This window comes from Magallana gigas, chromosome 7, assembly GCF_963853765.1.
Source record: "Magallana gigas chromosome 7, xbMagGiga1.1, whole genome shotgun sequence".
NCBI lineage: Eukaryota > Metazoa > Mollusca > Bivalvia > Ostreida > Ostreidae > Magallana > Magallana gigas.
Window position 1 is genome coordinate 31,729,352 of NC_088859.1, and position 18,016 is coordinate 31,747,367.

General features: G+C 34.2%; 1 protein-coding gene across 11 annotated transcripts in view; it reads left to right on the forward strand.

Annotated features, from left to right (window-relative positions):
• LOC105318381 (otoferlin) overlaps positions 1 to 18,016 on the forward strand; it is an 84,805-nt gene that overhangs the window by 41,744 nt on the left and 25,045 nt on the right. For 4 of the 11 annotated variants that reach the window (XM_066067729.1, XM_066067730.1, XM_034456806.2 and 1 more), the window contains 18 exons: positions 1,478 to 1,664; positions 2,047 to 2,264; positions 2,642 to 2,750; positions 3,190 to 3,488; positions 3,665 to 3,853; positions 4,012 to 4,128; positions 4,219 to 4,371; positions 4,713 to 4,905; positions 5,188 to 5,447; positions 5,728 to 5,889; positions 7,147 to 7,215; positions 8,902 to 9,033; positions 9,187 to 9,348; positions 9,560 to 9,731; positions 10,607 to 10,737; positions 12,746 to 12,883; positions 13,414 to 13,437; positions 16,446 to 16,469. In XM_066067729.1, coding sequence (XP_065923801.1) covers positions 1,478 to 1,664; positions 2,047 to 2,264; positions 2,642 to 2,750; positions 3,190 to 3,488; positions 3,665 to 3,853; positions 4,012 to 4,128; positions 4,219 to 4,371; positions 4,713 to 4,905; positions 5,188 to 5,447; positions 5,728 to 5,889; positions 7,147 to 7,215; positions 8,902 to 9,033; positions 9,187 to 9,348; positions 9,560 to 9,731; positions 10,607 to 10,737; positions 12,746 to 12,883; positions 13,414 to 13,437; positions 16,446 to 16,469 — 2,739 coding nt within the window. Of the gene's footprint in view, positions 1 to 1,477; positions 1,665 to 2,046; positions 2,265 to 2,641; positions 2,751 to 3,189; positions 3,489 to 3,664; positions 3,854 to 4,011; positions 4,129 to 4,218; positions 4,372 to 4,712; positions 4,906 to 5,187; positions 5,448 to 5,727; positions 5,890 to 7,146; positions 7,216 to 8,901; positions 9,034 to 9,186; positions 9,349 to 9,559; positions 9,732 to 10,606; positions 10,738 to 12,745; positions 12,884 to 13,413; positions 13,456 to 16,445; positions 16,470 to 18,016 lie in introns of all 11 variants that reach the window. The other 7 variants (XM_066067737.1, XM_066067735.1, XM_034456812.2 and 4 more) reach the window with 6 other exon arrangements.

The following is an 18,016-nucleotide window of genomic DNA, read 5'->3' on the forward strand; positions in this document are numbered from 1 at the left end:
CATCATTGGTCGATACTTTTTGTTGGAGTTATGGGACTTTGACCACAATCATGACTCCGTTTTATCCAAAAATTGACCTTGTAAGCGCTCTCATGCCTACAAATTTTGACGGATTTTCATTAAATTTATACCAAATGTTTATACCACTAATACCTTGGTCGAGTTCGAAAATCAGCATTGGTCGATACTTTTTTTGGAGTTATGGGACTATGACCACAATAATGACTCCGTTTTATCCAAAAATTGACCTTGTAAGCGCTCTCATGCCTACAAATTTTGACGGATTGTCATTAAATTTATACCAAATGTTTATACTACTTATACCTTGGTCAAGTTCGAAAATCAGCATTGGTCGATGCTTTTTGTTGGAGTTATGGGACTTTGACCACAATAATGACTCCGTTTTATCCAAAAATTGACCTTGTAAGCGCTCTCATGCCTACAAACTTTGACGGATTTTCATTAAATTTATCCCAAATATTTATACCACTAATACCTTGGTCAAGTTTGAAAATCAGCATTGGTCGATACTTTTTGTTGGAGTTATGGGACTTTGACCACAATAATGACTCCGTTTTATCCAAAAATTGACCTTGTAAGCGCTCTCATGCCTACAAATTTTGACGGATTTTCATTAAATTTATACCAAATGTTTATACCACTAATACCTTGGTCGAGTTCGAAAATCAGCATTGGTCGATACTTTTTTTGGAGTTATGGGACTATGACCACAATAATGACTCCGTTTTATCCAAAAATTGACCTTGTAAGCGCTCTCATGCCTACAAATTTTGACGGATTGTCATTAAATTTATACCAAATGTTTATACTACTTATACCTTGGTCAAGTTCGAAAATCAGCATTGGTCGATGCTTTTTGTTGGAGTTATGGGACTTTGACCACAATAATGACTCCGTTTTATCCAAAAATTGACCTTGTAAGCGCTCTCATGCCTACAAACTTTGACGGATTTTCATTAAATTTATCCCAAATATTTATACCACTAATACCTTGGTCAAGTTTGAAAATCAGCATTGGTCGATACTTTTTGTTGGAGTTATGGGACTTTGACCACAATAATGACTCCGTTTTATCCAAAAATTGACCTTGTAAGCGCTCTCATGCCTACAAATTTTGACGGATTTTCATTAGATTTATACCAAATGTTTATACCACTAATACCTTGGTCAAGTTCGAAAATCAGCCTTGGTCGATAGACTCGATACTAGTATACTGCTTGACGGCGGGGGACCCAGGAATTCTATTCTTGTAGAATTATATAAAGACTTTTTAGATACACATTAATCTACATTGATGAAAGTCCATGGATTTGTGGAAGGTGGAAATTATTCAGCCTTGTTCCAGAATGATTTTAAGCACTTTTTTCAAAATTTGATTTTCACATTTTTGTTGTCTTGCAGTGTATGATTGTAAGGTAATGTAAAATTCAAAATGTTGCATTGATATTTGTTATAGGGCAGAACAACGGTAAAGAAGGGTTGTTATGAACCGGAGTGGGATGAACAGATCATCTTCACTGAGATGTTTCCTCCTTTATGTCGGAGAATCCAGATACAGCTGAGAGACAAGGATAAGGTCAATGATGATGTCATTGGAACACACTATATCGATATTGCCAAAATCTCAAACGAGGGCGAAAAAGGTTAAGATATGCTAAAACAATATAAAATAATTCTCAGCATTTGGTTTCTCATATTTTGAGTACCGGTATACAATATTGATAACAAGTTAGTTTTGCTTTTAAAATTGCAAATGACGATCTATTTTGAAATTCATTCTCCATAAACAACTTAAACAATATACGATGGTTCAATCCTGATATCCTTTGTTCACATAACTACTGTATTTGACTTTTCAGAAATTGAAAACACCAGTATACACTGTACCATGTTTCACTTATTCTTGTGAAACATTTTTAAACTGCAAACCTTAGATATATCACCCTCCAGTCTTGGTGATACAGCCATGTATCTCTCTGTTTTTCCATAGTTTTAGTACCTATGAATTGTTTTTTCTCTCTAAAGGTTTCCTACCCACCTATGGTCCATGCTGGGTGAATCTGTATGGGTCCACACGTCAGTACAGTCTGCTCAACGAGAACCAGCACCTGAACGACGGACTGGGGGAGGGCGTGTCCTACAGGGGGCGCATGTTGATCTCCCTCCGGACAGAGGTCATCGAGTCAGCTGACCTGGGGGGACCAGCCACCGTGGAAGTCTGCAGTGCCCTGCCTATATCAGATGTAAGTGGACTGTGTATCAATGCTTGATACAATGCATCAATGCTTGATACATATGATACTGTAAATGTATTGCATTTTGCTGTGTATTATATGATGGCTTTTTTGTTAGGTTCAGCAACTGCAGCTTAATCAAGTACATTGCTCTAATATGTCAAGCATGTTTTTGTAGCAATCTAAAAAAATGTATAAAGATTCAGAAATGCTCTCAATTAAATCTACATATTTACATGCTAAATAAAACGTGTTTACAGTACATGAAGCGACAATGTATGCATGACAATAAATTCTTATTGTGTTTAAAAATAGTGATTTATGTATACTTGCATGATTTTTAAAATCCAAGATAAACATTTTAATATAGTTGTTGATTTTGATAGAACGCTGCTGGGAAACCGGATGAGTTCTTTCTGTTTGGTTGTTTTATGGAGGCCTCCATGATAGACAGGAGACTGGGAGATAAACCTGTCCATTTTGAAATCAGCATGGGTAAGGACTGCATGGTTATTATGATGTCATAATCAAGAAAATTTGTAATTTTAAAAATAGATCTAACACATCCAGTTGAGCTCATCCAAATGTTACTCTTTCTAAAGCTCAAATGTTCTGTCACTTCAAGAGTACCTACTAGTATCTGTGATTTTAAGGTATCCTTGATTTATCATGCATAACTCTTGATGATTCCTGCACCAAATACAGTAAAACACACTTATGACAAAGTGCCATGAATGGACAGTTTTGCTTTGCTATAAACTTAATTCGTTATATATGTTAACATCACAATATGTTTTAAATCCACAGGGGATGCAAATCACTTTACTATAAGCATAAATTCATTATGAGCGTGTTCACTTTAAGCCTGTTTTACTTTATATGGTTAACCGCTGAGATAGAATATACTCGATTTTCTGTGTAATTCCTTGCATAGGAAATGCAGGGAATGTGTTGGATGGCTACAACCCCCCAACCAAGAGCACGTCCTCCAGTGATGACAGTGATTCTGATGAAGAAACGGCTGATGATGCTCCTCTTTTGAATGAAGTGGCGGTCGAAACGCCCAAGTGGAAGAGCACCACCCCTGTTCTACGGCCATCCACAAAGGACAAAATATACTACCACCTCCCATATTATGAGGACAAGCCGTGTGTGTATATCAAACATGATACAGAGGACCACCGACGGAGGATGTACAATTCTAACATAGTGGACAGGATCATAGAGAAATTAGTATGTTCAGAAAGCACTAAAATCATCGTGTTATATAATATTTGTTATATTTAATCTTTCATGGAAAGGATGAATACAGCAAAGAACAAATGCAGTGTTAAGAAATGCAAACAACAATGAAGAAAATAATTCATTAATGCTCATAGAAAATTGAAACATGTATCTTGCCTATCCAGGATGATGGGATATCTGATGTCCATGAGATGATAGTTCAGGAGCAGCCATTCCCTGAGAAGAGAATGAGGGGGGTCTTTGAAGAGCTGGGATCCTCGTGTTCAAAGTTTGTCAGCGTCGTCAAGGGAACCCAAGCCTCGGGCAAAACTAAGCTGGACAAGGAAAGGCAGAAGTTACTTATCAGAGAGATGGTCAGATTTAGATTATGAGTTTAATTATTGAGTAAAAATACCAATCATTTTCACACACCTTTAGAAATCATAATAAGGGGAATAACTCCTGTTTGGAAATTAAGACACACTGTTTCAAAAATAACTGATTCTGTTTAAAATGGTTTGGTTATTTTCAGGATCACTTATCCACATCAGCTAGAACAATGAAAACTACCACATCAAAACATAACCTGAAAGAAAAACTGAAAGTAGCCAATCAGTACCTCCAAAAGCTGAAGTCACTCTCACATGAGGTAGATGCATGCACATATCTAAAAACTTTGCAAAGTTTATCATTCATTTCAAAATTTGAAACACTATTAAAATTTCTGCCATTATTTTAGCCACAACACGCCCTGCCTGATATGTTCATTTGGATGATCAGCGGTAACAAGAGGATTGCCTACCAGCGGGTACCAGCCCGGGAAATTGTCTACTCCATAGTGGAAGAGGAACGGGGCAAACACTGTGGCAAACAGCAAATCCTACTCCTCAGAGTGAGTACAGTAGCCATATGAAGGCAACATGCATTAGAAAGAAAGGGATAGGGGTTGAAAAAGACATCCTGATGAGTCCAAACTATTGAAATTTTAGATTTTCTAAGTCAAATAAAAGTGACATAGGATACAACATTGTTAGTTTAATTTGGCGGGTCCTTGTCCTGGTTTTCTTCTAACTTGCTATAAAAAATCTTTAGATCATAGTAGATTCAATAAACTTTCAGAGAAAAAATGTAATGTAAAAATTTGTTCTCACCATTTTATTGTTGGTAATTTATATTCAAGAATTATAAGACTGCTGGATTTTAAATGACCTCATTGATGATTTCTGAATTTAGCTGCCAGGTAAGAAAGCCAGTGGTCAGTCTGGTTGGGGGATCCAGGCCAAGTTACAGGTGTACCTGTGGCTGGGGCTCAGTAAGCATAAGAAGGACTTCCTGAACGGGCTGCCTAAAGGATACGAGGAGAGTAGGCTGCTACAGATAGCCAACAAACCCCACGCTGTACCCCCAGAGTTCATACACTACAATAGTAGGTTGCTTTTTGTGTAAACATATAATGTTCACTACATCTCTGGAATACACTACAATGGTAAATTATTGTTTGTAAAAATCCAATTCAATCCATATAAAATGTGACCAAAAATTACACAAAATGGATACAGATAATGGATCAGGTTATGCCATATATTTCCTACATTAGTTAGTCAACAATAATTTAATAATTATCCAAGTATATTCAATTGAAATGAATGTGATATTGTACTCGTCATACATGTAACTGATAAATTGTGGCAAACTTTCCTGTAAACAGACTCGGAGACATTCCAAGTGCGCTGTCACATGTACCAGGCCAGGAGTCTGATTGGTTCAGATGCCTCCGGGTTATCAGACCCCTTTGCCAGGGTAGCATTCGGGGACCAGAGCGTGGTCACACAGGTGATCGAGGAGACCCTCAGTCCTACCTGGGATGAGATGATGATCATCAATGAGGTCACTGTATACGGTCAGGTAGATGAGATTGTGGAAAATCCTCCGCTCATCATCATTGAGGTCTTTGATCAGGATAAAGTGGTAAAAATCTCTCTCTTTCTCTCTCTCTCTCTCTCTTTCTCTCTCTCTCTCTCTCTCTCATTCACACTCTCTCTCTATGTGTGTTGAATAGAGTAAATAATGCAAATAATGCTGTATAAAGGGCAATAACTCTTATTGTTGCTCTTTGCAAATGCATGCAAAAGCTGTGATATTTTGAACAAAATACACTTCCTGATGTCAGTATTCTTTGTATGAATATTTCTTATGAAAGAAATCTATGTAAAATTACTGCAAGCTCTACAATTTTGTATTTTCCCAGGGCAAGTCTGAATTTATAGGCAGAGCAATGGCCAAACCAGTGGTCAAGATGAAGAACGAGAGTTACGACATGCCCAAGTTTCCACCCAAACTTGAGTGGTGGGATATTTATCGAGGACCCGACAAGGCGGGCCAGCTCTTGGCCTGCTTTGAGTTACTTCAGGTAGATTAACCCCCTAATTCTCTAGTGCGTTTTCTTGGGTTAACTTCTGACTATAGATTCTGAAGCTGGCACAAACTCGGCTACAGAATTATATTTTGTTGTTGTTGATAATAGTGATTTAGAGTGGTCATACAGAGAAACTATTATACCGTACATATGAATAGAACAATTAATGGTATAAACTATGAACATAGGACTGTACTTGAATATGAATAAGATACTCAAAATATATATCATTGAATCTAAGCATCAACCTTTGGCTGCTTAAATTTGGCTTTTCACTGGAGTCTGCATCTTGAAAGTGCAGCTTGTGTTGTTGATTAAAAAGAAAAAGACCGTTTATGTTTTGCATTTGAATATTATATATGTTTTATTTATTGATATAAGAGAGTAGTATTGCATTTGCCTGAATATTTTGCGCACAGATCAAATAAGAGCACATTTTGCTTGTTGATAGGTCCTCATATCCTTAGTTATTTGGTCCTAGAGATTTGGTTCATTGTCATATGAATACTGGTTACATTATTTATTTATTGGATATATCATGTAAGACAATTTAAACATCAGCAACAGTAAAAAATTAGTTTAATAGTGTGAAGAAATAGTGATAAAGAGAGATAATGTCCTGATGCTGGTACAAATGTACCTTACTACCAACAGTTAAATGACATTAGTGTATTACCGTAAATGGATAGGTAACACATGAAAACATTAAAAGTAAACTGAGGGCATTTAATTTAGATCAATGGAAATCAAAAGTATATCAGACTGAGATGATGGAAACCACTAACAAGCATGAGGAAAACATCAATTATGCTTGATTTTTATATTTTTGCAGATTTGTACCTACTGATGCTTAATTGAGTTTACAAAAAATTTCATGACACACAAACCTTAACAAAATCACAGATAATAACACTGCTTTGTTGACACATTTGCATGTTTGGTCTGTTGATAAAACAAAAAAAGAAGAAAAATGAAACAGACTTTCAGGGCATGTCTTATCCCTTTCAAAAAAAAAATTGGTTATCACAATTAATATCTTGAATGAATTAAAAACTTGAATGAAGAAATTGGTAAAGGTATTTAAAAACTTGATGTCAGTCATATGTTACATGTGTACAAGCAGTGTTGTGTATATGCAATCCCCAACTGCTAGCTTAATATTAAGCCACCCCAATGTAGATATGCTAGATAGAGCTGATGTCTTAGACGCCTTGTTTGTCCCCTCTTGACACTTATGATGACCCATTGCAGCATCCTTTTGAGGAGAAGGACCTTCGCAGTGCTCATCTTACACCGCCGTATGCAAGGAAGAGAACTCTGGTATAGCCTCACTCTGAGCGCCGAGGGGTCACATGACCCATTCGGTTGCTTTCACTTCAGTTGCTTGTAGATCCTCAGCTTTAGATGTTCTTGTTTTTCTTTTAGGGTTTGTTGGTATTTAGTATTCCAGCATATCACAGAGATATAATATCAACTCTGCTTTCTATAGATAAAATCAAGCTTACTAGATGTGTGAATTAAAATGTTTTCATGAAAGTTTCTGAGAGGAAATAATTCAAACAGATATTTTTATAAACTTAATGGCCGGAACTTTAGAGCATTTTTTAGATATGATAATTTAAGTTCATATAAATGTAAGAGGAGAATGCATGCACTGAAATTATGTAAATGTTAGATTATAGATGTGTGCATGTAAAAAAAAATAGTTAGAGCAAAAATCAAAATATATTTCATCACAGTGGTAGATTCTAAAACTAACATCAATCAATTAGTACCAGTAGAACACAAACTTATTAATTTGATATAAATTTTCAGACTATACTTGTAACTAATTACAAACAACATAAATATGACAGTTTATAACCACTCTGTACTTTTCTATATTAATAATGTGTAACACAGTTTATAACCACTCTGTACTTTTCTATATTAATAATGTGTAACACAGTTTATAACCACTCTGTACTTTTCTATATTAATAATGTGTAACACAGCACTGGGTGTCATATTATAGGTATATATAATTGTTTGAAGTATCTCATTAAACCAGGGTATGTAGAGTTATGGACATGGAAAAGTGAATTGCTTTGGTAAAAAGTGGAGAAATCGAAGCATATTTAAACATCTTGACTTGATTTCTTTATGCACCATTAAAAGAAACCCATGGGGTCTGTGAATGAGCAACCTTCATTTGACCCTCTTGTTATTATCCTGCACTTGTATCCATGATGCATGATGCCTCAATCTAATTAAAACATTTTCTGTTACCAAACTCTGATTAAAACATTTTCTGTTAATGAAATTCTTTTGATTATTATGAATTGTTTTGTCCTGAGACTTTTTTATTCCTCACTGACACAAGTCGAGATACAACTCATTGTCAATATAGATCCTTTAATTGCTAAAGAAACTTTAAGAAAATCTAAAGGAGCTAGTTAGTATCTCGTGACTTCAGAATAACCATCTTTTTTTATACAACATTATTTTGGCACCTTTTCTTAAATATATATTTCCCACAGTCTGTGGGCTTTTTTGGTGATCATCCTTTTTATAAAAATGATTTTTGCACCTCATTATCAAAATACATTCATACAATTTTTACATACGTACATTCATTTCAATTTTAATCTGTCTTGTGCTCAGAGATAGTGCATTTTGCTTATAGGTATTTGTCCATTAACCAAATAATTCTTATTAAAATTCTGAGGTAATTTTGATAATCAGAACAGTGTATATGAACTAGTAATTTTTTCTTCTCTGAGCTCATAGTCGTAGTACTAAAGCAATTATAATTGTAAATCAAAGCTAGCTAGTATATAGGTGAGAGAAAAATGTACTGCACAGCCACAAAATGTTTTAGATCATGCATGAATGCATGTGTGAGTGTATATTTTGCAAGAATGCAATTTTTGTATGGTAGGTTTTAACAATATTTGCAAATAAGATTTTGTTTACTTTTGACCATCCTTGTCCCAAGGTATGAATCATATTTCTTTTCATAAACAGTTAGCTCCCTTTGGAGAGATGACAGGACAGGATTTACCTCCCTTAGAACTCCCAACAGGAGACAGAGATAGAGGGCCAATCATGCCAGTTCCTAAAGGGATCAGACCTATTCTCAGTAAACACAGGATTGAGGTATGATCTTATACAATTTTTGTTGATGGTAGAATTTAGGGGGGGAAATCCCAGCCTTACAGCAAAGTAGTCTGTTGAACTTATCTTAAAAAGGCTACAATGCAAGTGCTGTTGATTGTTAATTAATCCTGTGATGAATGGATTGGTCCACAGGTTCTGTTCTGGGGAGTGAGAGATCTGAAGCGGGTACAGCTGACGTCAGTGGATAAGCCTCGGATTGATATAGAGTGTGCAGGTCATGTCCTGGCTTCATCCGTAATCCAAAACTACAAGAAAAATCCTAACTTTGGAACCCCTGTCAAGTTCTTTGATGTGGTGAGTATAGAGGGTTTTAGAATTTTACTATACATGTGTAATGTTGACATTCGTGATTGAAATAATTTTACTGATATGCATGCACTTGCTATGTGGAGTTGAAAATCAAACTCTGCAACACCTTTTTAAAATCATATCATGATCAAATAGTAATGGTAAAGATACAAGAGAATACAGGCAATATCTTCATATTTTTTTATTGAATTAACAGGAGTTGCCAGAGAATGAGATGTACTGTCCCCCGATAACGATACGCTGTGTGGACTGTCGGAACTTTGGTCGCTATGTCCTAGTGGGTACCCATGTCATCAACTCGATCCACAAGTTCATGTATGTCCCTACCACCAAGAAAGCCAAAGCTGCCCTCCAGAAGCTGTTTCCAGGTAAATAGATTGTTAAAAGGGTCGACGAATAATTATTTCATTTTAACACTTTTGTTGATGTTATTCCATCATACCCTAAAAAGGGAGCCTTGATTGATAGTATATGCTAGTTATCTCTTAGCTTTACCTGTAATTTATAAACTTTAGTTCTCTGTTTGATACATTACACAAGAATTGTTTGAAAATGATAATTTTTTATCTGAAATTTACCGTTTGTGAATTCTAGAGAATGAAAATGGTAAGAATATGTGGAATATTTATGATATTGCATGATCATTATAACCATAGTTCATGTCTGTATTATAACTAATGACAAGACGGTACACTGGATTTTTTTTTGGAATACTGATAATTTGTTTGTAGTAACTAATATATTCAAAGCTAAACCAGTTGCCCTCTATGTTTTCAGATATTTATACCAATTACTTCATATGCATTCAATAAAAGATATTTATCATGAATACATACACTTATCATCAGGTATATTAAAATTGAAAAAGGGAATTAAGCTTATATTATCTTTAGAAATGCATGCTAAGAAATTGGAGAAAAAGATTAGTGGTGTTTGCTGGACTTTATTTTTGCACAAACATCTATTTAAGCTTGGCGATTGGAAAATTTGCACTGGAATTTCAGTCAAAACTGATATTACGACTTCTGGTCATATGTGGTTGTTTAGATTTCGTCGAGAAATTTTTTATTACTGCATTTACTCCAAAAGGGGAATTTCTTTTTTAAATAATTGTCTTCATAGCTATGTCTGGTATTATTTAACTGAATGATCTTTCGGCATTGAAAAATGAAGTTTGTAATATGCTCTGTGTTGTAATGTAGAATCTGCCTTAATGACATAAGTTTTTTGTGAACCATTGCAGGGAAGGATCCGGATGCTCCAAAGATTATAGAGACAAGTCCGATGGGAACTGTCAAGGTTGAAGATGTGGGTATCAAACTTGATGAGAACATGCCCTTAATTAAAAAAGATTCTCCTGTAACACTTAACATGGTAATGAGTGGAGGGTGGAAGCCCGACTCCTGGCTGTTGTAATGTGCCCCACTGCTTCACACCTGTGTTAGGTCTAGTACTTTGAGCAGTACTCTGTGTGTTTCACGCCCTGTGTTAGATCTAGTACTTAGATAGTATTTTGTGTTCCTCTAACCTGTATTAGATCTATAGTACTTAGATCAGTATTCTGTGTGCCTCTCACCTGTGCCGGTTCTTCTACTTAAAGCAGTACCCTTGTGCCTCACAGCTGTGTTGGAGGTAGTACTTTAAAGGGGCATGGTAACGATTTTGGTCAAAAATTATTTTTTCGATTTTAATGTTCACAATGCTTCAGTAAGGCATTTTTAATAGGCAACCAAAATTTGAGTGTTATTTGATGAGTTATAAGCGAGTTACAAAGCTTACAATTCTTCGTTATGTAAACAAAGCATTTGTTTACATTTCGAATGTTGAAGTGAACATTCCAGTTTTAGACCTAAAATAAAGGTATTAATCATTAGGAACTGTTTATTTATGCTTTAAATGAATAATAAGATAGACAAACCAGCTTTAAAAAGATTTTTTACTGGTATATTGAACCTATGTAAACAAAAACAGGGCCCGAGCCTTGTTTACATGACAGAATTGTGAGTCCTGTTTCTTGCTCAAAACTCAACGACTGGCACCCAAATTTCATTTGATCATTGGAAATGCATTCCTAAAGCATGGCAAATAATAAAAACATAAAAATAAAATTTGACCAAAATCGTGACCATGCCCCTTTAAGCAGTATTCTGTGTGCCTCTCACCTGTGTTAAATCTATAGTAGTACTGAATTGAGCAGTACTCTATGTGCCTCACACCTGTGTTAGTTCTAGTACTTAAAGCACTATGTGTAGTCCTAGTTCACAAATGTCTTACCTTCATCCGTTCTTTACATGATTTCTCACTACCACACTTCAGATGCTATAAATCATTTATGAATGAGGTCTAGTCCCTCAACTGCAAGATTTCTGTGGAGTAAAGATGTTGAGTCTAAATTGTAATTCTGAACCACAGATCCAAGGTTGAAAGTTTCAAATTAGCTTTGATCCTATAATTACATGTTAAACCATATGATTCCTTTGTCTAGAGGTTGCATCAAGGGATGCATAGTTACAATCAGGAAAGCTTATTTGCCATTAGTTGGTGTCATGTTAGCTTATTTTCTAGAATTCCAGTTTTCAACCTCTTTCAACAGTTAATTAAAATATTTCTCCGACATATTTGAGACCACCCTGGAGATGAAAATTTGCGAAATTTGACTCAAATCAATTTTTTCTTTGATTTTTGATTTGTTTTCCTTCTTCTTGTTTGAAAATTTTGTCCAGGTTTTGTCTCAAAGATTTGAAAGACATATTGGGCACCATCACTTCATGTATAGTTTTAAAAAATTAAAAACAAAAATTGATCATTCTGACATTCTTGTGGAGTTGATTTTGTTGTGCTTTAGAAATGGTATGGTTTATTTGATATGTGCCAATGTTAGCTCACTTTTAGTCCTGCCATTTTATTTTAGATCACCTGTAATTTGGTCCATGAATTGAGTTTTGTTTTTAATTTTACTCCCCATGTTATATATATATATCCTGACATATTCTGTAGACATTGTGTTGAGCAATGTCCATTATTAGCTGATAGCATGTACATATACTATATGTATAGTATATGATCTATCAAAAGTGAAATATATTTTTTGCTTTGTTACTTTTAAGCTTCAGTAGTTTTTAGGGATACAAGTATGTGCTGAAAGTAGCTTTTCTTGTTAGCTCCTGTAGATTGATAAACTGGCTTGTCGTAAAATTGATATAGTAAAGGAGTTCATAAGATCAGCATTTTACAATTAACTTTAATTGGTTGAATGAAATTTTTTTAATCATAAAGGTAGAGTAGTATACTCATTTCATTTCATATAATCATTTTAAAGATATGACAATTTTTTTTTCATTAATCAATCAATTCTGAATTTCATTTTCATATATTTTGTCAGGTTAATGTAAAACTAAAGAAAACAGAGGAAAATGCTCGTCGAAAAAAGAAAGACTCCTTGGATGATGAGGATGAAATGGATTTGGACAGCATGGATTGGTGGAGCAAGTACTTCGCTTCTGTGGAAACACTTATCAGGGTAGGTGTGGTTTCCATGACAACACAGTAACTTGACAACCAGTCTTGTCAAATATTTTGACCCTATGTTTCTAAGTATTGTGTGTAAAAAGCATCAAAGCTGTCCTTAGCTAAAACCAGAAATACCCTGTCTACAAATACGTGTAGATACGAGTAGCAGGGTGTATATATGGTTTGCCCACCAGAGGGAGTAGGTGTGAGCAGACGCCCTGTGATGTCATCCCCAGCTGTGTGCTGCTTCTATACAGTCACTGCATGTCCCTACCCTTCTAAAGCACACCCAGTAGATGATATATAGTGGCAAACGGACCATCTGCATGTCAAGCTTGAGCTTGCAATTGTGTTGTTCCTTTAGGAAGAAACTAAAATCATGATCATCTTGCCTCCCCATGCAAAATAAGCTCCAAACAAAAGCTCATAAAATTTTAATGTTGAAAAATGATGTAGTGTAGGTTTAAATTCGAATATTGTAACGGGAAATGAATTTTGTTTTGTTGTGTAATTCTATTTATTTGCTAATTGTAACCACAGGAACCAGACCCTTTCCACAACCAGGTAACCAGCTTCCACCCGGTGATGGTTTTTTATGATTATTTTTTTTCCGTCTCTTTTTTATCAATGTTTCTGGTTCCATGGCACTTTCTGCCGCGCACAATATTCATTCTTGATTGGCTGGAACAAGCATCATGTGCCTATATATGTACCGTTTCTTATTATTTTGCCATGTTGTACATTTTGGTGGATTGTGTATCATCACTGGAATACCCCCTCATTAGCTATGGTGACTTTATTGTCCTGTTTGTAACTATTATTCATGTAATATATGTATACATTTTTATGTATGTGTTTAAAGGCTTAATTTGTAGTGTCCACAAGTCAGGGTATTCCATCTCTTTCAATGGGGTCTTTGGTGACGATTGATGTATTATTCTCACCATTTACTAGTAAACCACCATTTCCGATTCTCTTATGAAGCCTTACATGTTTCAAACTTGACAACATACATCTAATGTATTGAACATGCTTCTAAAGGATTAATTTTTACCTCTCATGTATCGACCTGTACGTATATAACCAAATGTAAATCATATTTGTATGAATATAATGTTGATCTTCAGTCTTGGGGTTCATTTTATTTTATCAGTCAATATGAGTAACGATACAATTCTTAGAGTCATTGTTTACTATATTTTTACAGCTTATTAAATTCATCATTATAATAAATCTGAAATTCATAAGGTCAATGACTTCAAAGTGAGTCTTTAAAGTCACCACAATGTAAATAATAAAAATCACCGGTATTTCACATTTGTACATAATTGATGCTTTCTTTAAAAAAAAATACATTTCATTTTCATTCAAAGCTGGGTCATATTTGTTTTGGAAAGGACTAAGTGCGGTTTTATGCAATTTTTGCCCCCCAAAATCAACGTTTTAGAAATAGCTTTAAAATAAGGTGAAAGATAGTTAAAATCATATTGGAAATAAAGGTGTAAAAGGTTATTACCACAGTGACGTCATAATGTAGAAATGACGTCATGAATATTGCATTATTTTGATAAATTGATGTTTTGTAGCAAAATATGGGTGTTTTCCGACGTTTTTTTGACTGGGAAACATCGAGCGCAGGCTTGCTCAAGTACCATTTTTTAGTATAATATGTATAACTATCTGAAGAAAAACATATATTAAAATCGCACTTGAGCAGACCTGCGCTCTATACTTCCGAATGCAAAATATAGAGCAAAAATGAGAATATCTTCATTTGTTTGCAAATTTGCGGGAATTAGGTCATTTAAGTGACGTCATAGATACCGTAATCCGGTGAATATAATACGCAGTAGTGTACAATATGCACCCCCCACTTTGGGCCTGAAAATGGTGAAAAAAAGCTTGTTGGGATGTATAATACGCATAAAAAAAAATGACCAAACGGTGATGCTGAGTATCAACAAAGCAGTTGTACTTTGTATGCACGCTCAACTTCCTCGCGGGAATACGCTACCGTAAATAAGAAAAACACAATATTTTCTTAGATACGGATTTATTGTAACTAATACATCGCGGTAATATCTTTAATTTATAATCAATGTTTTAAATATACCTAGTATTAAATATTCCACCGTAAATAAAATCAGCTACTTTTAACAAGTGTTATATAATTGTTTAGTCATTATAATCCCTGTGAAGTGAAAAACGGACAATGTTCAGGTATGGAGATAACGGACCTAATTAAATTCTTAAATGACTCCGATCAAAGTGATCAATTATAGGCCTTGAACACAATAAAATATATGCACAAATAGTTGTGTTGTGTATAGTACACATAGCCTAAGGGGGGTGTCTGAGATACCCAAGGTGTCAAGCGTTAGCGGTGGGGGAGCACAACTGTTTCAATGGCTTCAATTAACGGAATAGGTTATAGAATTATTTATATTCATAATTATTTGCAATAAATTAATTAGCATTACATGAAAATGGTTAAAACTGAGCCAAATGATGTGTAAGCTGTTTTCAAAGATGGGTTACAAAAAGCACGTGGCCATCCAAGTCCGCATTCTATTAATAACAGCTGTAATGGTGGCGTACACGGAGATAAAGAATAGGCAGTTCAAATTAAATTTTAAAACAGTTTATTTATTAACAGAATTAAAGTGTACATTTTCTTTAATTACATGCTATAACAATGATTTCCTAAGGGTTAAATAATCATATATATGTGATAATGAAGGAATGTTACGATGTATAGCGGGGTATCGGTCCTGTCGGTGAACAGCATAGGTAATACGGCAGTATGATACCCCGTGCTTCAGCTATGGAAAAAAATATGTCCAAATCCTATAGGGATGTATAATACGCACCCCTTTCTCACGGTAAAAAATGCTGGGGAAAAAGTGCGTATTATATTCACCGGATTACGGTAAACAGCGAGTGAGCAATGATGACTAAAATCAAGAGTAAAGTTATATACTTGGCATCCTCTTTACAATGATTTGTGAAGATTTCATTATTATACGATACTATTTAAAAATTGGTTGAAATCGGGGGCCGATATTTGACCATACCGCACATAGTCCTTTAGCTGATCATTGCAAACTTGAATCTCTAAACCATTTTAAGAATGGTCGAATTGTCACAGAAACAGCTTTTAATGTTACAAAATGCACATTATTCTTTAGCATATCCTCAGCTGATAATTTTGGAAATATCTTGGACTGATACTGTATATAATTGCTTTCAATCTCTGATTTCTTCGCCAAGCATCGATACCATCTCTATTTGATATATATATGTATATACATGTACAACTAAATTCATGACATAAGAATTAACATTCAATATTATCAAAAAAGTTTAATTTTTTTCAAGTTAGCTATAGTACCATTATTTTTGTTTAATGTGGTGAATTTAATGATGGTCCTGCTCTTGCTAAATTAATGCATGAAATTACCCAGATGATATCGTAAATATTTCACATTTATCACTTTAAGGCTTTATAACAATTTTTTGTGTGTGCATTTTATATGTTATTTCATTTTGCTATTTGTATTGTTGCATTGTAGAAGAAAAAACCTGTGAATAAAGGGGTGCGTAACTATGACAATGATTGTGTAGATTACTGGGACTGTAAACAAACTCTTAGAAAACTTCAAGACGTACTAACCTAATTTTCTGTGTGAATTAACATACGTACTATTCACCGATAGTTACTTTCTTAAGTGACACACTAAGCTAAGTTATTCGGCTAGTTAACATACTAAGTTATTCAGTTAGTTAATTACATTCAGGGGTTTTTTTTGTCATAGATGATGAGAATATTGGCTCCAAATGTGACTCAAACCCGGGGTTTCTACTGGGTTTTTTTTTCAATCCTCCACCCACTTGGCTTTGTTGATGACAAGTTGGAATTCCAATGATCCATGCAGATCCTCATGAAATATTGATCTATTGAGTTTAAGAGAATTATGTTTAAGAATAAACTATAGCATGGTAAAAAAAATAATTTTCATTTAAATTTACATGCAGGGACCTTGGAGTATGGTATCTTGATACTGCTCAATAAAATACCAGTTACAAATAATCCAAAGGATTCAGCCCAAACCGAATGACTAAATCTTGTTGCATGTTTATGGTATTTTGCAGTTTGAATTTAAACAAATAGATTTACTTATATAATGATTACATGGAGATGCATCTATGTAGCTAGTATATATTTCAGAAATGTGGAAAATCGTTGAAGCTATTGCTAAAAATGCTGATACTGCACAATGGGAAATTTTAAATAAGACACAGATTGTTTGAGAGAGATTTTCAAAGTTTCATATTTGTTTTCTGTAATAATAGTTGGGAGTTCTTTTATTAGATTTCTACCATGCGTAATACCTAGAAGTTAAGAAAATTCAGAACAATTGTAGTTGAACTTTTTAAAAATAATTTTAAAAAGAGAACAAAACAGCATTTACTTATCAATTATACCTGGTTAATCTTTTGGTTTAATTAAATTAAACAATACTGATAAAATAGTTCACAATACTCAAAGAAACTTTTACAATAATTTAGGGTTACAAAAATTAAAAATTTCAAACTAAACATTTTTTATGCATGTGAAATTCAATTAATGCTTAACTCTGCTAAATATAAATCTTTTTTTGTGCTTTAATTATATATCAATACAAAATAATGTTTTGCATCATATGGCATCATCCCTCTAAATTCCAACTGAAAACCTCAAGATTTAAATACCAGTAACTGTATTTTGGTTAGCAAAATGATGCACCAATTATATTGATGAGAGAGGGTACCTTGACACAGTTTGTTGATTTAGTATAAGGATGAACATTTATATTTTTAAAAAATCCCCAACACCAAACTTTTTACCGTATTTTATTTTTTCTGCTTAAATATAGCCTAGATATTTGTTTGCTTCAAACTTTTGTTGATTTAATTAATCTGAATGTAATTTTCATAGTATTTTTCCAATCTTTTAATGTTGTTGTCCCAATAATTGTTTCTAAACTAGTATTTTTATTTTAATTAATATTGTCTTTCTTTTCAGAACTGTTCTAAAGCTCTCAATTTCTGGTCTCATTTTGGCAATAATCTTAGAAGAAAAATAACAAGTTTTCTTTTCCAT